The 26,756-nt window shown below is 37.9% G+C and overlaps 1 protein-coding gene across 1 annotated transcript in view; it reads left to right on the top strand.

The window, feature by feature from the left end:
* The window catches only part of fmn2b (formin 2b), a 120,195-nt gene that overhangs the window by 81,724 nt on the left and 11,715 nt on the right, over window positions 1-26,756 (top strand). Inside the window, exons 15-17 of the mRNA XM_034017474.3 lie at window positions 3,674-3,766; window positions 17,356-17,407; window positions 23,251-23,400. Coding sequence (XP_033873365.3) covers window positions 3,674-3,766; window positions 17,356-17,407; window positions 23,251-23,400 — 295 coding nt within the window. The remainder of the gene's footprint in view (window positions 1-3,673; window positions 3,767-17,355; window positions 17,408-23,250; window positions 23,401-26,756) is intronic.

Raw genomic sequence — 26,756 nt, 5'->3', positions numbered from 1 at the left:
CTGTAGTAAATATAATATACCATACCACCTATATGACGTGTTAAGAGCAGTGCTACCATATTATTTATCAGACATTAATGGCTTTTCTGTGCCGACAGGTTTTGGCTCCACCAATTCTTTTCAAATTTCACAGCACCCTAGGAGTCCCATCCTGTCTTTGCTAAACTAAAGCCCCTTTCACACTGGCACTTCTACCCGGGTCCGGACCCAGGTTCTGAATACCCGGGATGTGGGTCGACACGCTTTTGTTGAGCGAGACAAAATGCACGACGGTCAACGAAATAACAAACAGCCACGGCTGCATGGATGTTTCACTTCCGCAAGGAACATTTTTGTTTATTCTGTTTAGCCATATTTGTGTTGCTTGACACACCATGAGCTAGATTGCAGCAGGGATGAAGAAACATTTGCTCTAATCAACATTTGGGCTGATGGAAGCTTGGATGGAAGCGTCTGTAACAAGCTGCTTCCGGGGCATTGATATGCGGATTGTTTACTTGCCTCTATCACCCAGGTCAACCCTGCTTTATCAAAAGCAGTGTGAAATCACGTACCTGACCCGATTGACACCGGGTCCTGACCCAGGTACAGCATGCCAGTGTGAACGGGGCTTAAGTGACACATACTTTGTAAAGCAACCCAATCTACCTTTGATCTCTCCAGCTTTTCAACAGTAATTTGAGGTATTTAGGATATTGAATTTCAGGTCAGGATGTTTCAACCATATCACCAGGGTGTTTGTAGGGTTATTAATACGTTCCCAGACAAATACACTATTGCACTAAATTAAGTGCTACGTCATCAATATGCTGTTTCTAGTTCGACAGCTTGCGAACAATTACCCTCTTTGAAATTTCATGTGTAAATATTAATGTAAATGTATAGTCGGCATCCTTGAACACCAGCACTTTGGACACAGAGTTTAAGCTGAGGGCGATTTTCCAAAGAGCAATCATGAGAGCCTGGCAGCGGTTAGTTTAAAATGGTTACTAGACTTCATTGTCTGCTTTTTTCCTGCAGGAATTTTAGTTAAGTTGTCCAACGACAACAACAAACATTTATTTGGTTAATATTATTCTGGCATGGTTCTAGGTCTCGATCATGTTTTTGATAATTGAACAAAAAAGAAATTCCTTTGATTTCCCTCAAAGGGAGCTATATCCATCACACTTTTACTAATCTTTCCTCACTAATTTATCCTTCTGACATTTGATGCAGAAACTGATAACAGGTTTCAAAATGACTAGTTCTAGAAGAGACTCTCTCACACACACAGGAACATTGTCAGATTTCCCTGCCTTGTGGCCACCTTTTCTTATACATACATATATACGTATACGGTACATACGTACGTAACAAAGTATATGCATACACTCAGATACGGTACTTGCTGTCTACCCAAAACAGGGATGAATTTCACTTGGTACCCTAGGTGACATGGAGCCAGTAGAGAAAGGGTTAACAAGCAGCATCTGCTCAGTGTGCTGACTTTTCTAAACCTAAAACAGATGCAAACGTTAGCCAGACTTTCTAGTCAATCCGTGAGTCATGTTTTACTGTCTTCACAACTCCAAACAAGGAACTGTCTCAGGAAACCCCTGAACCCTCTGCATCTTTTACAGTAAGTCAAGCGATGCAAAAAATGAGAAATGTATTCGACTGAAACGCATGCTTCCCTGCTTGCACTTTTACTATGGAAGAGACCTGCAGGTCCTGCTTTGAATTAGAAATCGGATACAGTTTGGGAGGTTAAATACAGAGGTTACATTAGAGCAAGAAAGGATATGCAGTTATGTTGTCAAAATAAACGGCTGTCCCATCAATCTCTATGTTTTTTATTGGGATTGTGAAGCAGTCTTAATTATTAGCTCCTTTTCTCAGCCACACAGTTTCTGGCATAAACCACATCTTGCTATTTTGAGGGTTGCAGACAGTCTGCCAAGGAGCTGGCAAAGGGATAGATGTATGGAGAAGCATCTATATGTATTTCATGATATACAAAGAAATTTCAAAGGGGGATTAGTCTAGTGATTTATTCCATGATTAAGCATACCTTACTTGATGTATCTCAAGAATGGGATCAAGTTTCTTTATTACTGGACTGCTGTAAAGTATGTTTGTAGGGTTACTGTATTTTAGGCATATTAGTTAAAAGAAATGTATGTGGAGTGCTTTTGAAGTTTAATCAGGGAACTCATTAAAAGCTTACCTTTTGACCTTAAATGTTTTATGTTTGTTTATTAAAGCTGGTAAAAGCGTCGACCGAATGGGGTACCAGAGACACATTGGGGGGGGCGGGGGCGGGAGAAGGTTTGAGGGGCTGCAGCAGATACCGAGATATTTGCTCTCAAATGACCCAAATTAATACAGTGCTCCCCCTTTTCATAACGCTGTAGTCTGGAGTCATAGTTAAGAGACTGTGCTGTTTGTGTTCTGCTTTATAACAAGAATACTAGTGTTAGTGTAATGGCATTATGGGGCAAATGGGAGCCATGACCATACCGCCTTATAACCTGTTCTGCAGTATAAAGGGCCGCCTTATAAAGGGTGAGCACTGTATTTACATGAACAAGATTAATTATATAACGGTCTGTCATGTCCAGGGTCATATATTCTGTGTATACCTTGTAGGGTGATTCAGAAGTCACTGGACACATGGGCTGACTGCGTGTGGGTAACCATGATTTGATTTATTCAGGGTTTCTTTATTATTTATCAAGTATAACCATGTTAAAAGTACATTTGGCATACAGTAGATCTGGAAATACAGTGTGTTACACATTAGTTGTATTGCCCATACAGTACATGTATGCTATATCATAATTATACCCCCAGTTCTCAGTGGTTTTACCAATTAAATATTTAAGTATCCACAAAAAAGTGTGAACTGCATGCAAGGAAAGCCCTTCACTTTCTCTGTTGCATCATTTCAACTCTTAGAGGTTTACAGTGCTCAAGCTTAGAAATGTCCTGTAATGTATTAGGATGGTGTCATAGGTGAAACAGGAACGATTAGGTGTCAGTCAGAGACCAGGTGATGGAGTGTGGAAATCTGATTTACATAGTTGAAAACACATTTAAAGATTTAAGACTGACATGAAAGAGGAAAAATTGAGTCTTTTTACTTTTACTTAAAGGTTTTTTTGTTTAATTATAGATGGACTTTGTGTGACCTTATCAAATTAGATTTGTTTTTACATCCTGTCATTTACAATGTAACATCCTTTGTCGCTCTATTATGTTTCCAGAGCTGCAGCAGAAGTTTTTTTTTTCTTTTTTTTTTTTTTTTGAAATGGTGCTGTTCAGATAAGTTTAGGTCTTTTTTTATGTGGTGCAGTTTCATCAAAGTATGTATTACAAAGTCTAGGAACTTGAATATAGCAGTGAAAAAAGTGTGGTTCAGAGACAGATTACCTCTGCGTAATAAAATCATTTTCATGGCATACAAATCTGTCTATACTATGACCTCTGTTACCGGTTTCAAAATTCGTCAGAATTTAAAATCAATAACAAATAAGACACAAGTAAGAAATAACAGGAAATTATTTTGCAGTCCCATTTTTATGGTATTAAATTGTTTGGTAGGTATTGTCATTTAATTGTGTGTGTGTGTGTTTGTTTTTTATTATTATTATTTATTTGTATCCCTAATATGATGTTGCTTTTATTTCAGCATGCACAACTGAAACTGAAAAAGTCTGCCGCCTTTCTTCAGAAGATCACCTGCAGCCTTTCAAAGACAAAATGGAAGAATTTCTCAGTCAAGGTAAATGGCAGTAACACAGTGGCTGATGTATATCCAAAATGTATGACTTGTGTGCTTTAAAGCAAAGCCTGTGTTTACTTTGTGTATCAGACACAATCAAGTGGGTATTTTATCATTTTTCCATCAACAGATGTGACTTTGTACATATGTTTTGTGAGTAACTTTCAGTACTATAACATGACCCTTCATGTTTTGAATAAGCTCTTTACAGGGCTGGAATATTTATTCCACATGTTGAGAATCCCAAATAAATCATATGATACATCGGAGGAAACATTTCATCGTGTCTGGAAGCTCCACTTTAGCCTTGCGCGACTAATGTCGTTCCACTATCTTAAACTTGGATTACATAAAAATGTCCATATTTAAACATGATAATATAGAACATGTTTAACTCTGAAAGCCTGTACACCCTGGTTTACACAATGTGTTTTTGGGTGTTTTGAGAGGCAAGCCCCCAAAAAAGGCAATCACAGGTGCAGCATGCCTCATGACCAATGCAATAAGAGTCCGACAAAGAAAAGTGTCCCTTTGGCTCCTTCAGTGTGTTCTTCAGTGATAAGTTTGGGGCTCAACGGCTTGCAGTGTGAATTTCAAAATGAAGATTGAGAATGTTACATAAATGTCTTGGCATGAATAAACCATTCATTGACAAAACTACTTTTTATCTCCAAAAATTGAACCACATGACTACATGTTGCTGAAAACCTCAGGCTCCTTGTAAATACTTCCTGTTTTGTCAAAGAAACTTGTCAGGGATTCTCAGAAGTCTACAGTTGCTGTGAAATAATTGCTTGTGGTTCGCCCACTATATATATATATATATATATATATATATATATATATATATATATATATATATATATATATATATATATATATATATATATATATTACACCATGACTTAGCTGAACACTTTCAATAGCTATGTGTGTGCTATGTCATATTCTCTTCATAATTGGAAGTGAATCTAGGCTTCAAGTTAACCTTTTTTGTGATCTCTGAAGCGTCTGTAGACCATGAGATTTGTGACCCTATACCTTGCCATTATTCTGTGCTTGTGACCCTTGAAATGGCCTTGGTAGAACACGGGCTGTGCATCAGGCTTAGCTGTCTAGATCTTTTCATCCACATAGCAGGTTATTTGGGATTTAAGACTATAATCCCTGCTAGAATGGTGTTAGAACCTTTTTGTTCTTTTAATCTATCATTCTAAATGTGTACATTTATAATTCAATTGGGTGTTGAATTAGTCAAAGATGAACAAGGGTATTCACCCCAGTGCCCCAAGCAGATTTTAGTAAGGAAACTTCGCTTCCCATCACGGACATTGGGGCAGATGCTCTCTTTTGTATGCTCAAAGGCTAATCAGCCTAAATGCTTTCATTATCTGTTCTCCTATCCTAGTCTATTCTTTACTGTGTTAACCATCGGCCATATCAGATATTTCATATTTACAAATTTCTCCATTAGAGATGCCTATCCCTTTACATTATGGCCCCAGGTATGCTTTGTTTTTGTGTCCCCTGCCCCCCCCCCCCCCCCCCCCCCCCCCAAAAAAAAGGTATAGTCTGTGTCTTTCCATTCATTGAAAGAAATACATTGCAGGTTAAATGCTGCATCTATATTTATTTAAAAAAATAAAAAATAGCTTTTGGGGTGCGTCCAGGATAGGAGTGGTGCGGATAAGGATACAATGTCCACAAGAGCGGGTGCATTTACAATGGGTCCTTTTTATTTTAGAAACTATCCCTTCTACCAGCAGTGGTATCGGGAATCAAACGATGGGCTTGCAGTCCCAAACAAAAAAGGTTCCCAAAATAATAAACAATTATCCTTGGTGCACTCACGGGTTGAGGGTGTGTGCAGTGCAGGTGCTCAGAGTGGTAGTGCTGGCTACGTAGCTTTAGTTCCCGAGGTGTGTCTGCCAAAATACAACAACAAAAACAACACTCTGGCGTCTTACGGTATCAGTGTAAGGGGCCGTACCCCTGTAGCTGCGTCCCCTTTGTTCTGCCAAACTCCTCCCTGTCTTCCAGTACAGAGCCATGCTCTATCCAATCGCCACGTACCCCACAGCTGATCACAATAGAGCTGTTGAGCAGTCCTTTTCACCATGATGGCCGACTTCCAGTTCCGTCCTACCATCGAGTCGGCCCATCCCTGCGAAGGCGTACCACCTACCTTACTTGGCGCTCTTCCAGGTCGGGAGGTAGATTTACAGTTCGGATGAATGATGGCTTAATGAAAGCAGATTTTCTCCATGATCCCGAGAGCTGAACAAGGCTTTGATCAGGATGGCATAGGTTTTTTGGGGGGGGGAATATTTAATTGTTTGTAAAGACCACTTTTGCTAACAAGAACACAAGAAGAATTCATGGCAGGATAATTTTAGTAAATAAGTAAGTAAACAACCTTTTTGTCTTTTTACAGGAAATACGTGAAGTTAATGTGATAATGTTAGATGGCCTGACTGAAGACAGAATAAAATAATGATAGTCATAACTACATAAAGGGTTTTCGGGGTCATTTTTATGGCAAGCCATATTATCATTTTAGAGAGATCTCAAATTGCATTGTAAGATATCTTGGAATATTTAGATCTGTAAATCATTTCCAGGTATCTTTTTTTAAGTTTGAGATCTGTAAATAAACCATTTTGAAAACCATTTAGATTTCATTTTGAGATAGCTAAAAATGGAGAAATCTCATTGATTTACAGATATATTTAAATTGTTTTGCTAGCATATTCTAAACTGTCATTCAGAGATATCTAAATAACTTCCTGTTCATTTTAGAGATATCTATAAATCACTAAGATATCTCTAAATAACTTCCTGTTCGTTTAGAGATATCTAAATCATTTCAAGATCTCTTAATGACTTCCTGTGAAAAAGCTCTGTTTTTAATGGATGATGGTAATAAATAGAATCTGTAATAAAACAAACGTAAATGAGATGGCTGCAATAATTGTCAATTGAATATGCAAATAAAACCAAGATTAACTGAGATCAAAAAAAATTATTAATCTGCTTTATTTTTTTTAATCGCTTGACAACCCTAATCTTAAATTTAAATTTCAGATATCTGAACATTATTTGAAGAGATCTAAAAACATCTAATTTAAATAAAGCTATATTTATAGATATCTGGAAATCATTTTTAGATATCTATCATTTTAAGATAGCTCTATACATGTATTTTAGATATCTTAAGATATTTAGAGATCTATTAATTAATTTGAGATGTCAGTAAATGATCATTTGGCTTTCCATAGTCATTATCGTTGTTTTTGTATTTATTTGATTCATATTTGCTTGCTATGCATATAGAACATGTAATGTGGCACCTCCGTCCATAAAGCTTGTCCTATGTTCCCTTTTTGCTTGAAGGAGATTTGGCTGTATTTCAAAGGAAGTTGTGAAAGCTTCCATACTGTACACTTACCTTATAGTTGGCTGGTCATATATGAGATTATGCGAGTGAATGGCCTCTATTCAATTGCTGTAAACAGAGACTGGTCTAATTTACCAGCATCGTTTGAATAGAAATGATATACACAAAGTGCATACACAAATTTGCCCATATGGGACATTGATTTACAATGCTACTGTTATCAGTCCACTATAAAACTAAAAAAAAAACCTGAAGTAGTTTACAATCAGAGAATATTGATTAGTCGGGATCTAACTGCTTTTTAAATGGTTACATGTAAGGTAAGAAAAGTAATCTAAGAGGCTATAAAACTATTTATTTGCCACTAATTTAATTTTATACAAACACTAGGTACCTCATGTAAAAAGATCAATCGAAAGGTTTAATGTTGAGATCTGTAAATAAATGATCTTTAAACTTGACATGTCACGAGTCCTTAGATGTGGCTCTGTCTTCAATTAAATGGAAGATTTGATATTCCCTGAAAGGAAGGCTGAAGATCAGAGAAGGATGATGTATCTTGCATTCTGAGACTCTGAATTTCTTGGAAATGGTTCAACAGAACTGGTTTAGATTGTTATGGCTTTTGGTAGTAGTAGACAGAAGTTAGGAAATACTGGGATAGTCACATTATATATATATATAATTTACAGCTCTGGAAAAAATTAAGAGACCACTGCAAAATTATCCGTTTCTCTGGTTTTACTATTTATAGGTATGTGTTTGGGTAAAATGAACATTTTTGTTTTATTCTATAAACTACTGACAACATTTCTCCCAAATTCCAAATGAAAATATTGTCGTTTAGAGCATTTATTTGCAGAAAATGCCAACTAGTCAAAATAACAAAGATGCAGTGTTGTCAGACCTCGAATAATGCAAAGAAAATAAGTTCATATTCATTTTTAAACAACACAATACTAATGTTTTAACTTAGGAAGAGTTCAGAAATCAATATTTGGTGGAATAACCCTGATTTTCAAGCACAGCTTTCATGTGTCTTGGCATGCTCTCCACCAGTCTTTCACATTGATGTTGGGTGACTTTATGCCACTCCTGGCGCAAAAATTCAAGCAGCTCGGCTTTGTTTGATGGCTTGTGACCATCCATCTTCCTCTTGATCACATTCCAGAGGTTTTTAATGGGGTTCAGGTCTGGAGATTGGGCTGGCCATGACAGGGTCTTGATCTGGTGGTCCTCCATCCACACCTTGATTGACCTGGCTGTGTGGCATGGAGCATTGTCCTGCTGGAAAAACCAATTCTCAGAGTTGGGGAACATTGTCAGAGCAGAAGGAAGCAAGTTTTCTTCCAGGACAACCTTGTACTTGGCTTGATTCATGCCAAAGCTGCCCGATTCCAGCCTTGCTGAAGCACCTCCAGATCATCACCGATCCTCCACCACATTTCACAGTGGGTGCGAGACACTGTGGCTTGTAGGCCTCTCCAGATCTCCGTCTAACCATTAGACGACCAGGTGTTGGGCAAAGCTGAAAATTGGACTCATCTGGGGGTGCTTCAGCAAGGCTGGAATCGGGTAAATTTGTCTTTGTGAAGGACGCATGAATCAAGCCAAGTACAAGGTTGTCCTGGAAGAAAACTTGCTTCCTTCTGCTCTGACAATGTTCCCCAACTCGGAGGATTGGTTTTTCCAGCAGGACAATGCTCCATGCCACACAGCCAGATCAATCAAGGTGTGGATGGAGGACCACCAGATCATGAAAGCTGTGCTTGAAAATCAGGGTTATTCCACCAAATATTGATTTCTGAACTCTTCCTAAGTTAAAACCATTAGTATTTGTGTTGTTTAAAACTGAATATGAACTTATTTTCTTTGCATTATTCGAGGTCTGACACTGCATCTTTTTTGTTATTTTGACCAGTTGTCATTTTCTGCAAATAAATGCTCTAAATGACAATATTTTCATTTGGAATTTGGGAGAAATGTTGTCAGTAGTTTATAGAATAAAACAAAAATGTTCATTTTACCCAAACACATACCTATAAATAGTAAAACCAGAGAAACTGATAATTTTGCAGTGGTCTCAATTTTTTCCAGAGGTGTGTGTGTATATATAAATAAATAATGTGCCTTGCAAAAGTATTCAGACCCCTGACCATTTCTCTCATATTACTGAATTACAAATGGTACATTGAAATTTCGTTCTGTTTGATATTTTATTTTAAATCACTGAAACTCAAAATCAATTATTGTAAGGTGACATTGGTTTTATGTTGGGAAATATTTAAGAAAAATAATAAACTGAAATATCTTGCTTGCATAAGTATTCAACCCCCACACATTAATATTTGGTAGAGCCACCTTTCGCTGCAATAACAGCTTTAAGTCTTTTGGGGTAAGTATGTACCAGCTTTGCACACAGTGTCAGAGTGATTTTGGCCCATTCTTCTTGGCAGATTTGCTCCAGGTTGTTCAGGTTGGTTGGACGATGCTTGTGGACCGCAATTTTCAAATAGTGCCACAGATTCTCAATGGGATTGAGATCAGGACTTTGACTGGGCCACTGCAGGACATTCGCCTTTTTGTTCTTGAGCCACTCCAGTGTTGCTTTGGCCTTGTGCTTGGGATCATTATCTTGCTGAAAGGTGAATTTCCTCCCAAGCTTCAGTTTTTTAGCACACTGAAGCAGGTTCTCTTGCAGTATTTCCCATTCTTCCTTCATTTGTAACAAGATGCCCAGTCCCTGCTGATGAGAAGCATCCCCACAGCATGATGCTGCCACCACCACCATACTTCACTGTAGGGATGGTGTGTCTTGAGGCATGGGCAGTGTTAGGTTTGCGCAACACATTAGAGCTTTTTGGCCAAATCTCAAAGCGCTATCTTGGTCTCATCTGACCACAAAACCTTTTCCCACATCGCAGCTGGGTCAATCTCATGCTTTCTGGCAAACTTCAGACGTGCTTTCAGATGGTACTTTTTCTTGACACCCTCCTATACAGGCCAGTGTTATGCAGAGCTCTTGATATGGTTGACTGGTGCACCATTACTCCACTCCCAGCCACTGAACTCTGTAGCTCCTTCAAAGTGATTTGTTGGCCTCGCTGGCTTCTCTCTCACAAGTCTCCTTCTTGTTTGAGCGCTGAGTTTTGAGGGACGGCCTTTTCTTGGCAGTGCCTGGGTGTTGTGATGCAGCTTCCACTTCCTGATTATTGATCCAGCTGTGCTCACTGGGATATCCAAACACTTGGATATTATTTTGTACCCTTTCCCTAATCTCTGCATTTGTATTACTTTATCTCTAACTTCTGTAGAATGCTCTTTTGGTCTTCATTTTCCTTCAGATTCACAGCCTGACCAATGATCCTTCAACAGTGGGGTTTTTATCCAGAAAATGTGACAGCAACTTTAATGGTTCACAGGTGGAGGCCAATGGTAAGGTAATTGTCCTCGTTAGGGAAATTTCTTTCATCGGTGTAAACTGGAAGCTTCCACAGCACAGGGGTTGAATACTTATGCAAGCAAGATATTTCAGTTTTTTTATTTTTCTTAAAAATATTTCCCAACATAAAACCAATGTCACCTTACAATAATTGATTTTGAGTTTCAGTGTTTTAAAATAAAATATCAAACAGAACGAAATTTCAATGTACCATTTGTAATTCAGTAATATGAGAGAATTGGTCAGGGGTCTGGCTTCTGCCAGTTCTGTTGTCAATTCAATGCTTGTCTTCTTTCTATTCCTTAAGGATATTATCTTCAAGTATTGCTCATCCTTGTTAGACAGCTTTTTGGGTCTTCCAGTCCTGGGTTTGTCAATTACAGATGTTTCTCTGTACTTGCTGATTATGCTTCGGATACCACACCTTGAAAATCAAGTGATGCAAGCTATTTCACTCAATGTTTTTCCTTCTTTATGTAAGTCGAGGTTGCTATAATAGTAGAAAACACTAGTGGAGGCTTTGAGTAAATAATGCATCAGAGTAGAAAAATGCAACATGTCTAAGACTTTTGCATAGCTATGTATGTATGTATGTGTGTGATTGGTTAAAACCTTATAACGTTACCAAAAATAGATATAACTATTGCCTTGTGACACTGTTTTTGGTCAATAGTTTTTGTTTCTCCTTCTCTCCCTCCCATCATCACGCTAAGCGTCCTATACTCCACACACAAAAGCAAAATGCCGTACAAACCCGCATCTGGACATCGATTTAGTGACATAACAGAACATGAATTGCAAAATGATACTACAAAACAAACATGCTGCAAACACTAAAATCTTCATAAAAACTTTGCTTTGAGTGTTTGTTTTCTGACAACGGTTCTATGCCAAAAAAATGGTAATGTACTATTTAAAACTAAAGCTTTATTTTAATTATTGTGATTTACTAGACTGATTCAGAAAACAAATATGGACTGCAGACCTTGGCTCATAGTGGGAAACCAAAGTCCCTTCATGAACAAACTATAGTTGCCTCCAGTATCTTCCCTCAGGTTTCCCACTTTGAGCCTCCTCTCCAGTCTATATTTACTATAATATGTGTGTGTCAATATCAGTGTGGTGGCTTTAGGCTTAAGCACAAGACAGTTCTATAGCAATTGACTTTACTGAGCCTCTATAGTCCGGTTTACTATTTAACTGAGTGATAGGCACAGTTGAAAGCAAATCGGAAGTTGTTTATGTGCTATCAGAGTGGAAATGAAGTGGTCTGCCTTGTGGTTTGTGTGGTCCTGTTCTTTGATAAGAATATAGGTACATACACACTCTCTCATTGAATCGCCATTCCCTTTTACTTAATGTTTCCGTAGCACTGCAACACAAAAGAAGGTCTGTACTCTGGGACGGACTCTCCCTGTGAATAACACAATGACCATATCAGCAGTGTTTGTCTAAATCACTGATAGCCAATTTAGCAGTTTATCAAATTTCATTACAGTACTGTATTTGAGTACTGTTGGAGGATTTATGACTGAACATTTCTACCTTTCTTATTTGTGTGTGTGTGTCTATATATATATATATATATATATATATATATATATATATATATATATATATATATATATATATATATATATATATATATATATATATATATATATATATATATAAAATTACACATACATAAAGTACTGTGCAAAAGTTTTAGGCAGGTGTGAAAAAATGCTGTAAAGTAAGAATGCTTTCAAAAATAGACATGTTAATAGATTATATTTATCAATTAACTAAATGCAAAGTGAGAACAGAAGAAAAATCTAAATCAAATCCATATTTGGTGTGACCACCCTTTGCCTTCAAAACAGCATCAATTCTTCTAGGTACACTTGCACAAAGTCATGGATTTTGTAGGCATATAGTCAGGTGTATGATTAAACGATTATACCAAACAGGTGCTAATGAGCATCAATTCAATATGTAGGTTGAAACACAATCATTAACTGAAACAGAAACAGCTGTGTAGGATGAATAAAACTGGGTGAGGAACAGCCAAACTCAGCTAACAAGGTGAGGTTGCTGAAGACAGTTTACTATCAAAAGTTATACACCATGGCAAGACTGAGCACAGCAACAAGACACAAGGTATTTATACTGCATCAGCAAGGTCTCTCCCAGGCAGAAATTTCAAGGCAGACAGGGGTTTCCAGATGTGCTGTCCAAGCTCTTTTGAAGAAGCACAAAGAAACGGGCAACGTTGAGGACCGTAGACGCAGTGGTCGGCCAAGGAAACTTACTGCAGCAGATGAAAGACACATCATGCTTACTTCCCTTTGCAATCGGAAGATGTCCAGCAGTGCCATCAGCTCAGAATTGGCAGAAAACAGTGGGACCCTGGTACACCCATCTACTGTCCGGAGAAGTCTGGTCAGAAGTGGCCTTCATGGAAGACTTGCGGCCAAAAAGCCATACCTCCGATGTGGAAACAAGGCCAAGCGACTCAACTATGCACGAAAACACAGGAACTGGGGTGCAGAAAAATGGCAGCAGGTGCTCTGGACTGATGAGTCAAAATTTGAAATATTTGGCTGTAGCAGAAGGCAGTTTGTTCGCCGAAGGGCTGGAGAGCGGTACACGAATGAGTGTCTGTAGGCAACAGTGAAGCATGGTGGAGGTTCCTTGCAAGTTTGGGGCTGCATTTCTGCAAATGGAGTTGGGGATTTGGTCAGAATTAATGGTCTCCTCAATGCTGAGAAGTACAGGCAGATACTTATCCATCATGCAATACTATCAGGGAGGCATCTGATTGGCCCCAAATTTATTCTGCAGCATGACAACGACCCCAAACATACAGCGAAAGTCATTAAGAACTATCTTCAGCGTACAGAAGAACAAGGAGTCCTGGAAGTGATGGTATGGCCCCCACAGAGCCCTGATCTCAACATCATCGAGTCTGTCTGGGATTACATGAAGAGAGAGAAGCAACTGAGGCTGCCTAAATCCACAGAACTGTGGTTAGTTCTCAAAGATGTTTGGGCCAACCTACCTGCCGAGTTCCTTCAAAAACTGTGTGCAAGTGTACCTAGAAGAATTGATGCTGTTTTGAAGGCAAAGGGTGGTCACACCAAATATTGATTTGATGTAGATTTTTCTTCTGTTCACTCACTTTGCATTTTGTTAATTGATAAATATAAACTCTTAACATGTCTATTTTTGAAAGCATTCTTACTTTACAGCATTTTTTCACACCTGCCTAAAACTTTTGCACAGTACTGTATATAAACTAAACAATTGGCCTCTAAACTTGTGTAAACAGTTTAATGGGCAGAGACAAATTTCTCTGCCGCCAGTGCTAATGATCCTGTCAAATACTCGTAATCCAGACACACAGTAAATGTATTGCATTTAGTTCTGACCCACATGATAAGTGCTGTCTTGAGGATTGTAAAATATTAACAGGTCTAAAGAGACTGTAAGACATGATGAGGGTCGTAACTCTTGTTTTATAATGTGGAAGTTATCATTCACAGTTGGTTGCAGGCTGCAGTGTTTGCGTGGTACTTTATGCAAGACTTCTTGTACAGGACTCCACTGCCTGCATTATAGAATGCCTTACATCTTTCTGAATCTTGAGTGTTAACTGTTTTGTATTTAAGGGATTCAGAAACAATACATTCTGCACATATTTTTAACCCAGGATCTGGAATTCTCTGGTATATAGACTGTGCAAGCAGCCACATCAATGAGATGTATCACATTATGTGTCACTGTCAATCAACAATGATATGTACACAAATAGAGAAGAATGGTCACCAATCCTGCCATTATGAATTATATGAAATTACTGTGAAACTTGAGACTATTAACCTTTTTGTGTTCTTTACTAATATCAGGTAAAGAATTAACAAGCATACTGTATAAGAACATTAGAAAGTTTACAAACGAGAGGAGGCCATTCAGACCATCTTGCTCGTTTGGTTGTTAGTAGCTTATTGATCCCAGAATCTCATCAAGCAGCTTCTTGAAGGATCCCAGGGTGTCAGCTTCAACAACATTAGAGTATAGTAATAATGACTTAAAATTGTCTATGAAGGGCTTATACCTGAACTACGTAGAACAAATTACTAAAATGTGATTTGTATACAATTTAAAATGTCTAGTTATTACTTTACTTTAGGCATATGCATATACACATTTTCAGAGTAATTCCTTTCTTAAGATGGTTTTTAGACGGCAGGTATTCAATGATATGGCAATTAACCTCCACACAATGATTTTAAAAGCAGAATGGGAAGCAAATTTTCCTCTCACCATTTACACAATTATCAAGTACCAATCTAACAATTCTGGCAAAGATTTTTAATATAGAACCGGTTGTGATCAAACAAACCAAAACTGAACATTTTGTCTACAAATTTGTTTCGGTGTTCTTGTATCCTTTTGGATATAAAATTGTTTTGACTTGACTTTAGAAATGCAGTGCATTTTGGGTTTGTAGTTTTGGGCAAGGTTTAACCTCTGATTTAAACTCTGCAAATAAATAAGTATCCCATATCTCAATTCTTTAACACCTATGGATTTGTACATGTAGCTCTTTAATTATGATTATATTAACAACTTCTGTTTTTTAATATGGTTTAATTTTTCTACAATCCATTTTAATTTAGTCAATTTACTGCATTATTCCACAGCTCTGTGCACTCTGCATCGCTATATATTGCATGCTTAAATTACCGTAAAAAACGTAAGTCGATTTTCTAGGCAATTTTGCAGGACCCTTAAAAGGGCGTAGCGACTAATGCACCGCTGTGACATATGCGCCGGTGTGTCTAATACTACTGTACCAGCGCCACAATGGCATTACTACAGCCACGGTTATGGCTTGCACAAACTTAACTGTCAACAACCCGATTTTATTTTTTCAGGATCTATGACATTTCAGGTCATGTTGCTCAGTAAAAAAAAACACAAACCCACTGTTTTAATTAAAAGTTTTAATTTATTACTCTCAATACCCTTAGTCATTTTGAATGTTAAACACAAACTTTCAGATTCTTGACTGACCTCCTGTCGAAAACATCACAGCTATACTTAGCTGTCAGTCTCTATGAATTTCCTTATTCTCACCCTCCCATGCCATTGATTTATCAACATTCAGACTGAACCTGCCCCTGGGATCCATGGAAAACAGCTATTGGTTAGAAAGCTGCGTACTAGACTTCTGTTTGTTGTAACTGCAATGCTATAATAATGTAGGTGACTTTTTGAGACTGGATAAAGTAGGACAGTCAGAAAAAAAAAGAAAATGCTACTCAACAGGTTTGAAATTGCACGTTGTTGAATTTGCCAAAATACGTGGTAATCACAATGCTAAAAAAACAGTACGTGACTGGAGACGAAACAGAGACAAACTTAAAATGGCAAAAGAAAAGCGAATTGATAGGAGGAAAGTGTTCATGGCCCGATGTAGAAAACATTTAGTTTTTAATGGAGTACTTTTAATGACTTTAATACAGCCCTTGATGATTATACGCCAACGCTGGACGTGAACGTGAACGCTTGATGTTTCAGAACAGTATTTACATGCAATAAAATTAAAATGTGTTTTAAAATAGTTTTATAAGGTTACTTTTTCATCAAGGGTTTTGTGTATTGAGAAATGCAGGAGGCTGAATGTACTGTAGAAAAGCAGTGGTGTTAAATGTACGGTTTTATTTTGCTACAGAATTAGTTTGGTCTTGTTTACAATATTTGTTGCAAACTGCAGCCAAACTCAATGGCAGTGCTTGAGAACATAGCGGGAAAGGAATAACATGTGTGCACATCCAGTGATCTTTCAAAAACTGCATCTGCAACAAGCATGGAATAATGTGGGGATACAGAATTCTATGGGGTAATGTTACAGAAATCTGCGTAACAGCTGTCAGAACAATTTGATTTTGAGATACATGCCTCAGTTCGAATGTCCAGGTTTTTTTTTTTTTTCTAGTTTAGGTGCAAATCTGCATATGAGGGGGGGGTGGGGGTGGGGGTGGGGGTGGGGGTGGGGGGGGGTGAGAGAATTTGCACATGCCTAGTTTGCCTATGTGTTAATACGGCCCTGTCTGTAGGAAAAATAAATAAATTGTAAAGTATTTTAAACACAAAAAAGGTGTTTCTCTAAAATTGAAGTCTCAAAGTGGGGAGCAACTTTTACGTCAGTACGACCTATAAAACAATTTTTACAGTACCCACATGAAAGCACACTTCCTTATTCTGGCCAAACACACCTGCTTATAATAAAGCAGCAGAAGGTTTTGAAAAATATTTTTCTATTTAGCTCTACAGAAAGTACTGTTCTGTGTTTTATGGCTTATGTTCCAGATTATATCCCCATCAGTCACACCAAGCATAACTGTACCACGCTAAACTACTATGTATCTATTTGAAAAAAAAAAAACATACATGCATTCTAAAAGTTTTCGCAGGGCAACTTCTCGAACTCCAAAGAGTTCACACAAACGTTTTTAACATTTCTAAAAATTTAAATAAAAAAAAAACATGACCGAAGGGGATATTAAAGCGGTTCAGAATTTAGGAATCAATACTACAGTAAGAATCTGATCACATATCTATACAATGTCAAACATAATAGTTTGTTAAAATAAGTGACTGCCTTTTAAAATAATAATAATTGCTTTATAAGACTGATTATTTCTAGGTGCAAGAGGAAAACCTAATATTATTCTTAATTTATGTATTTATTTATTACAGCAAAAATTGATCTAGAGACTCAGGAGAAACAACTGACTGAAACACACAAAAGGTAAGAAACTACTAATCCAAGGGATGTTGGAATACAAACTGCTGGAAGTGAAAACCTGTTCCATATTTGACTGTGTGAAATAAGTCCTTGTTATTACATTGGACAGGTGTCCATGTCACTGGACCAACACAACCCGTCTGATTCCAATTTAATTTAAGGGTGACTGAACTCAGGAGGACAGGAAAGTGACACGCACACCTTCAGTCCCCAGTGCTCTTTACTCACTCACAAAAATAAATTACACGAGATCAGGTTTTTAATGCAAAATCGAAATTGAGAAAGTGTAATTGCATATAACTATGTAGTGGGGTCTGTTGTGGTTCTCTGACCAGTTCATTTAGGCTGTTTTGAAAGCAGATAGCAAATGTATTTTATATAGATTGTTCTGTGGAGATTAGCCTAGAAACCTGTTAACTCCTCAAATGCATTGATCTCTAAATTTTAGAGCGTTTTGGACAGGATCATTACACATTCCTGTACATTCAATTAAGACTTTGTATTCAAAGTACATTAAAATAATTATTTATACAATCTGAATCATTGCCTTTTGTAAACAAGACTGAATCAAAGTGTTTGCTTTTTGGCAGTTCAGATCATTTTAGCCACTCTATAGATTTTCAGGTTTAACAAATACAAAATGAATAGAACTCAATGCCTTGCAATAAGCTAATATTGGCAAGTGCTTTGCTCGTGTTGATAAATTGCATTGGTTTGTTTTGTTTGATATAAATCAGTCCAGTAAATACTGCATCCTCAAATATGTTTTGCTTTTAGTGCATCTCATTTAAACTGGCTCATGTATTTATTACTTCAGTCACCAATACAACAACCATAGTATCTAAACTGATTCTCGATGCTTTTGGACAAAGAATGCATCAGTTGATCTCTTACAGTTGCGACGAGTATTTTAAAGGCTGTCTGCATGGCTAGGGGGAAAATTTTTTCACTTTATCTAGTTCAATTTCTGTTTATTCTACATTATTGTTTATTTACAGTTCATTTTAACTGGGAGGGCATGTTAGTTATGTACTAATACTGTTTGTCTATCAATCAATCATATTTTATATAGTGCCTTTCATAGTGGACCACCATCACAAAGGGCTTTACAATATACAGTAAAAAAGCATAATATATTAAATACAGTGAAAAACAATGCATAATACATTAAATACAAGGCTAGGATGTGAATTCTAAAACGTTGTGGAGGCATATGTCATATAAAATCGTAAGATACAGTGAAAGATCAGAAGTAGCAGAGAAACAGTAAGCGTATATCATATGTTTTTTTTTTATATTTATTGTATTTATATAGCGCTTTTTATACAAAAGCACTGTACAATGCATAGCAGAAACAAAGAACAAACCACAATATATTTGTATAGCATGTGACACATACAACTGCCACAGTCAGACCATTTTAAATAACAGTATACACATAATCCAAAAGCAGCCATTTTAAAGTTACATTAAAACCCACTAAAATAAGAAAGCCATTTTATAAAAGTGTGTTTTTAGTCTTGAAAACTGTAACAGTCCCAGCTTCCCTGATAAACGAAGGCAGAGCATTCCATATTTTAGGAGCTCTACAAGAAGAACCCCTACCTCCCGTGTCGCTTTTATTGACCCTAGGAATAACCAGCAGCCCTGCATCCTGTGATCTCAGAGTGTGGTTTGGCAGATATGGGGTAACTCCTGCAAATAACTAGGTACTAATCCATTCAGGGCCTTGTAAGTTAAACAGCAAAATCTTAAAATCAATTCTATACTGCACAGGGAGCCAATGTAAAGAGGCCGAAACAGAGGTAATATGTTCACTTTTGTCCTGCTTTTAGTCATAATTCTAATGGCGGTATGAACAATCTGCAAGCGGGATACCATACCACACCAGAAAAAGTGCTTTTACAGTAATCAATTCTAAATGAAACAAAGGCATATGTTAGTCTCTCGGCATCAGATAAGGAAATAATTGGTCTAAGGTTGGCTATATTTCTCAAATGGTAAAAAGATACTTTAGTAACTTCCCTAATATGAGTCTCAAATGATAGATCAGGATCAAAGATGACCCCCAAACTCTTTAATTTATAGTTTTAAGTTTTGATGAGCGACTGCAAGGGTTGAGCTCATGTAATCCCACATTTCCATTAAATTGGTTCTGTGATCCCACTAACATAACCTCTGTTTATCTGAATTCAGTGTTCGAAAATTCTATGACATCCAATGTTTGTCTAAGGCAAGTAGCTAATAATGAGAATAAGATGCAGTGAAAAATCAGAAGCAGTAAAGACACAACAGCTAATAACATATGTCAGGCTTAAAGAGCATAGAAAGCAAAAGAGAACAAGTGGGTCTTGACAGTTGATTTAAAGTGAGCGATGGTGGGAGCATCACACACTAAAGCTGGGAGAGAGTTCCAGAGAGTTGGAGCCATGAAGCTAAACAAGCGTTCTCCAAGTGTGGTGCACTTTTGCTTGGGGATAACAAGTAGGCCAGTCGGAGGACCTCAGCTTACAGGCAGGGACATAGCAGGTCAGCAGGTTGAAGAGGTACTCCGGACCTGTGTGATGAAGGGCATTGTAGGTGAGCAGGAGAGTTTTGAAAGTAATCCTGAAGTTTAGAGGTAGCCAGTGCAGCTGGGCAAGACTGAGGGTGATGAGATCACGTTTTTTATATCTGGTAAGGATCCTGGCAGCGGCATTCTGAACTAGCTGCAGTCAATTGATGGCACGTGCCGGAAGACCTCCATAGAGAGAGTTGCAGTAGTCGAGTCGAGAGGAGACAAATGCATGACAAAGTATCTCCGCATCCAGGAGGGAAAGGTAGGGACGGACTGGAGATATTTCGAAGGTGGTAGAAGGAAGATATGACCACAGAGGAGATGTGGGCATCAAAGGAGAGGTTGCTGTCCAAAACTACACCAAGGCTTCGTACAGTGGGGGAAGGCAGCAGCAGACAGTTTCCGAGGTTTGGGGCAGCTATATTGAGATTCTTCGGTTTAGTTTTAGATCCTACTAGGAGTTCAGATTTGCTAGTGTTGAGCTGAAGAAAATTGGCTTGAATGCAAGTCAAGAGCCGGACCATGGCAAAGGGACATCCAGGGTCAAATTAAGTAGAGCTGGGTGCCATCGGAATAGGAGTGAAACATGAGGCTATGTTGGCAGATGAGGGTGACCCAAGGGATGCATGTATATGTTGGAGAAGAGGCCCAAGAACAGACCCTTGAGGGACACCACAAGTGACTGGGTTTTGCAACCACTGCATCCAGCATAGAAAACAGACAGACAGGTTCCAGAGATCCCAGCATACTTTTGAAGGCTATCAAGAAGAATGCTAATGATCTATGGTGTCAAAAGCAACTGTCCTCGGGTGTGAGTGGGGACACTGACAGATTGAGAGAGCCCAAGACAGTCCAGGGGTGTGTTGAAGTCGGTCACTAGGGGGAAAGAAGGCAAGTCAACATGAATGTTGAAATCACCTGGAGTAGGATTGTGTCAGTAGAAGTGCAGGTGAGGGAGAGGAATTCTGAAAACTTGGATGAGGGACATGGGAGAGGGGAACTTGATGGCAAGATGCTCAAATGAAGAAAAGACTGGTAAAGAAAGAACTAAGGAAGCGAGTACAGAATTAGCAATAACAGCAGTGTCCTTGCCTCGGCCAGTGAGGCGAGGCTTGTCAAAGAGGGAATAGCCATTTGGGGTGGCTAGATGTAGCGAGTGCATGTCGTTTACAGAGTGCCAGGTTTCAGCTAGACAGAGGAGATCAAGATTGGTATCGGTTATAAGTTTGCTGGAAAGCAGAGGTTTGTTAGTCGGAGAATGACGATTGAAAAAGGAGATTTTTGAATTTTGTAGCAGGCAGTACAGGGGAGAGGGAGTTAGTAACGGTATCTGGAGCAGGTACTTACCAGTGTTCATTCCAGGAGAGGAGAAAGAGTGAGCACGCTGTGTCCAGGGGATCCAGATGTTAAGTGTCATAGTGGGAATGAGGCCTCTTAGTAGCCATTGGGAGAGATTTGGAAGGTCCTCGCTCTACCTCGCTCTGACTGCCACAGCTCTGACTGCCCTTGGACATGTGGCCCTTAGACTGGCTGGCACTTAGACCGGCTGGTGTTCAAAGACACTGTTTGTTAATTTATACTGTCCTGCAGGTCTAGAACTGGTCCAGTTTACACGCTGTCAAAATTCACTTCAATCTACCACTGCTCTAAACACTTAGAAAATTAATTACTTCACTTAAACTAGCATTTAAATGTACTTACCAATCACTGTGTTCATGCATACAGTCAAACCTGTAAGACCACAGAATTGAAATATGGATGATAATGGGTTTGTCATATTTATCACATTCTGAGTTCAATTATTTTTTAGTTTTAATGTTTAAAACACTGTTAAATCTGAGGTATGAAAAGTGTCCCTGCCAAGACTTTGAAAAAAGACACTGGGTGCATTATAAAGAGGGCTTGAACTGTTCGGCTTTTATTTTCCAAATCTCTACCTTCCTTTAAATGTTAATTTAGTTGTTGTTAAGCTGTCTGGTTTAAAGACAGGGTTTAAGATAATGTTTTTTTTTTGCTACAAATCAACGATATTTTAAATGATGGACTTGTTATAAGTGTACACTGGGTATTTTATTCTGAAAAGAAAATCTGTCAGGACAACTCTGTTTAAACGAGTCAATTTTTCATTAAGTATATGAAAAACTTGTTATACATTTCTATTATTTTAGCACAGCTGAACGGCACTGGTTAATGCTTAGTTAAAGGCAGGTTTTCCAGGCTGCTCCTAGGTAGCCTCAGATAAAATAAAGGCACTCTAGAGGTCTTTGTTTATCTAGCTTAGGGAGGCAGACAGGCCAGGCTCCAGCCTATTCTTAACACTTGTGTGATGCAGAGTTTATTTACTGAGCTCCAAACAATGAGTTCATTACCTTGCAATATTGATCAACTGCAAAAGTTGGGGGGGGGGGGGAATAGACTCCTCTATTGAAGCATATTCTCTAAATAGAATAATTTTAATATTGATGCAGTATCACTGGTGTAGCATATATAGTTACAAATTAAACACTTTCATAGGTTTATCTGCCAGTCAGCTTGTAAACAGTGATGTCTTGCCTGAGAGCATATATCCTTAATGACCTGCCACAATTATTTTATTTTTTTTAATGTACACATGTAGGTTTAATCTGAACACACTCCGTTAAAAATGTAGTACAATGTTGTTATCCCGTAAACAGTGTGTTTTTATGTCAATTAAAGCTGTGCTATTCTTGAGGACCATTTTGGCCTTGCACCTTGTTGACAATGTTATGGCAGGTGCTTGGATATAGATAGATAGTGTGACATACATATTTACTTATGCGCACCTCCTTTATATTCTCATAGCCCGCGGTATGATTTAAAAAAAATTTTGGCCCATCACCTTTATTTGGGTGAATGGATGACTGATCGTATGACTCCATTCTAGTTGAGAATGCCTAAGATCTCCTGAAGCCGTGCAATGAGAAGGAACTTAGTGGGTTAACAGCCATGGCTTAGAACAGTGTTAAGCTGAACACTTCTTGTCACGTGATTGACACTATGCTGATGGATGCTGAAAACATCTGTCCTTGTAACCAGGATGACATGAATAATTTTCATTGTATTTGTTTTTTGTGCTACGAAGGCTTTAGACGGGAGAATTTTCATGCATTACCAGTAAATTATATACATCTCTATCTCTATCTGTACCTGCAAACCCATCAGTTTTATCCCACTTGCATATCATGTTACAATCATGGCTTCTGATTGCATAAATGTGCATCATATTATTATTTTTAAAATTGTATTTATTTATTTTCTACCTTTTCAGCTTCTTGGAAATAACTGTTTACTACTTAATGAAGCCCAAAATGGGGGAAAAGGAAGTGTCTACCAATACGTTCTTCACTGTGTGGCATGAATTCTGCACTGATTTTAAAGACTCATGGAAGAAAGAAAATAAACTCATCCTACAAGAAAGGTAGTGGATTACTTTTTAGGCTTACATTTTTATTATGGTGCTACTATCTGATCTTGCTTGTAAGTAACAACTGTGTGCCAGTTTAGGAATCTGTAATTACACAATTAAAATATACTAGCCTATGTTCATAATGCTAATGGGTTCATTATTTTGATTTGTTTAGTGTGTGTTTTAAAGACCTGGTTTCAACCAACAAGCTCCCACAATAGTATTGCAACAATGTGGGGTCCCTAGTAGCTCAACCTAGTAAAAGCACTGCCACTTAGTGGTGAGTGATGCGAGCGTGGTTCAAATCCACCTCCAGTTTTGGATGGGTTTCCACAGGGATTGCTGAATTGTCCTTTGCTCTCCCTTGGGGTTAGAGAGCAGTATTAGCTGGGTATAGTTCACCTCCTCTTGCTTTGGAGACCCCTACCCCTACAGATGCTCCACAAATCCAGGCAGACTTGCCTTAGTCCTTAAATGACCAAACAGTTTTCATTCTCAAAGAAATGAAGTGTATTCTGTATGGTGTTTACACGATCCCGGTCCTTAAAGGGTTAAAGGTCCAATAGCTTTAAACATCCTTTGCTTGGGTCCGGTGGATAAAAAGAGCTGATTGGTTTGATAGCAGGAGGTTTCCTATTGAGCTTCTGATTGGCAAGTGGGTTGCAGTTCTGTGGTGACATTTTATATTAAGCAATTTAAATAAAAATAAAAAAAGACAAAATACTTTTGCTTTATTTTTATACTGAGAATTGTTGTCACCATTGCAACAAAGCATACTGTCTGGATGGATATTAAAGAAAATATATGTAGCGTTTAAGTATTGGGTTCACTAGCTTTCATGAATAAAAAGGTGGGCGGTTGACAAACCTCCAGGAATGCGTAGCTTAGCGCTCAGTAAAATGTTTTAAATAGTTCTCTGCCATAAAACCTCAAACGCTTCACTATGGAAGCATTCTCCTTTTGGTTTCATTCTTCTGTCATTGTTTAGACTTCAGTGGTTGATTTATTATTTTTTTCAGCACTATGACCACAAGCTATGAACCTCACACTTGCTTTTCAAATGTCTTCAAAACAATGGAGCTCGCTTTTTGAAAAACATTCTCTGCTTGTGGATCCCTGTGTTTTCATTAAGCTCCATGTCCATGAGCCGTGTTGGCAAAAGCCAGTGGGGTTTTAATGTTGCATTACCACAAATACCTGCAACTATGTGTGTGTGTGTGTGTTTTGTTTCTTGTGTTACTCAACATTTGTTTGCAATAAAAATCTTGAGGTGGGAGAATGTGACAGGTCTGCTCACCTTTGTGACTCCTGCTCGCTTTTCACTGTTGAAATATATTATTATTCATGGCAAGCTATCTGTCAGGTTGCTGGGGGGGGGGGGGGAGAGAATACCTTGATAGAGGTCAAATTTATTGCACTTTCTTTGCTTTGCCTTGGGAAAGCTTGATACCTAAATGGTAGAATTTCTTGAATTGCTCTGGTGGCCTAAAATCTGTTAGTTCTTCTGTGTTTTTGAAGTTGTAGAATTATTTTGGAGAATGGTGATACCCAGAGAAAGAATGCATTTGTTACAACAATATTGTCTTTTTTAGTTTTTTAAAAAATTATTTTACATTTTGTAATGCACAAACCACAGAGAATGATACTCTTAGTGACTTGTGCTAAAGAATAACCTTTTTCTCATTTCATCTCAATTGTACTTGTACTCAGATATAAGTATTAAAACATATTTACTACTATTAAACTGTATTTTGTTAAACAGCAAGTCTAATGAAGTTTTATAATGTAAAGTTAAGTAGACACGTCAAATACACAACCCAAAAAGATTGCCCTGATAAGTAACAATTACCTTGATATACAGGGAGCTATGTCCATACCACTTTTAATGGGTGTTATAGTTCAGTTTGGTTCATTTTGCTTAAGCAATGAAGGTAATTTTGGGAAACTGCAATAAGCAATGTTGTGTATGAAAGCTCAATGAACAATCATGTAAAGCTGTAAATGTTTTTGACGGACAGCTAATGGCTGAGATGTCATTGCTTGCACATCTGGCTACCTTTTGCTTTACTTCAATCTCAGATGTTTTTAATACCACACTTTCAAGAGCTGTTTTAAGTGTGTTTTGGTTTTTTTTTTGGGGGGGGGGGGGGTTGTCTTTCACACCAAAACTGACCCAGATTGATACTCTTAATAACTTGTCCTAAAGAATGACCTTTTCTCGTTTAATCTCAGTTAGATTAGCGGTTCTAATGTAAGTACATTGATACCGACCGACCGACCTTCCGACCTTCCTCTCTCCCTCTAGATTATGAAATGCTCAACAACTTGTCTGAAGAAGGCCCTTTAGAAGAGGGGTGACTAAAGCTGTCCCTTACACTCCTGGTCTTTGTTCCAACCCTGTTCTAAATTGTTTAACTGAACCAATTAAACCATCTGCGATTGGACACCCATTCTCTCTCTCTCTCTCTCTCTCTCTCTCTCTCTCTCTCTCTCTCTCTCTCTCTCTCTCTCTCTCTCTCTCTCTCTCTCTCTCTCTTTCTTTCTTTCTTTCTTTCTTTCTTTCTTTCTTTCTTTCTTTCTTTCTTTCTTTCTCTCTCGCTCTTTCTCTCTCGCTCTTTCTCTCTCTTTCTCTTTCTCTTTCTCTTCTCTCTCTCTCTCTCTCTCTCTCGTTGTAGTCAAAAGTTTACATACCCCAATGGAAATTTATAATTTCTAGAAGATTCTCAAAAACAAGTAACTATAGGAAAAATCTTTTGTAGCAAGTTTCTTTTGTGGATGAGTGAAAAAAGTCATTCATACCCTGACAAGGAAAATTAAATAAATTGCTAGTTGAGGCATCCTTAACAATAATTTTTAAATGATTAGGATATTTGTCAATGAGCTTTTGGCATGATTCTTTACTGATTTTTGACCATTTTTCATGCTAAATTGTTCCAGTTAATTCAAATTCCGAGGACTTCACATGCACACAGCCTTCAACTCCTACCGAAGATTCTCAATCGGATTTAGATCGGGACTTTGACTAGTTTGCCTTACTACTACTTTTTCCCTTATTGGTAATGACAGCAATCATCCTGTGCCTAACCCTTTCATACTCTCGAAGAAAGAATGTTCACCTACAATCCAGCATTTTCTAGACTTTTCTAGAATTAGGTTCTGATTTATCATAATGAAATTTCTAGCACCTTGTAGACAATACTATCATAGCATCAAAGGGTATGAATACTTTTGAATTAGCATTTTTGGAGTTTTGCTAAAAAAAAAAAAAAAAAAAATCAGTTTCTTGTGACTTTTTTTTTTTTTTTTTTTTTTTCCTCATCCACAAAAGCAAAACTTTTGCTACAAAAGATTTTTCCTAAAGTTTGTTT

The sequence above is a fragment of the Acipenser ruthenus genome, chromosome 6, assembly GCF_902713425.1.
Source record: "Acipenser ruthenus chromosome 6, fAciRut3.2 maternal haplotype, whole genome shotgun sequence".
NCBI lineage: Eukaryota > Metazoa > Chordata > Actinopteri > Acipenseriformes > Acipenseridae > Acipenser > Acipenser ruthenus.
This window is presented reverse-complemented; position numbering and strand designations above follow the sequence as displayed.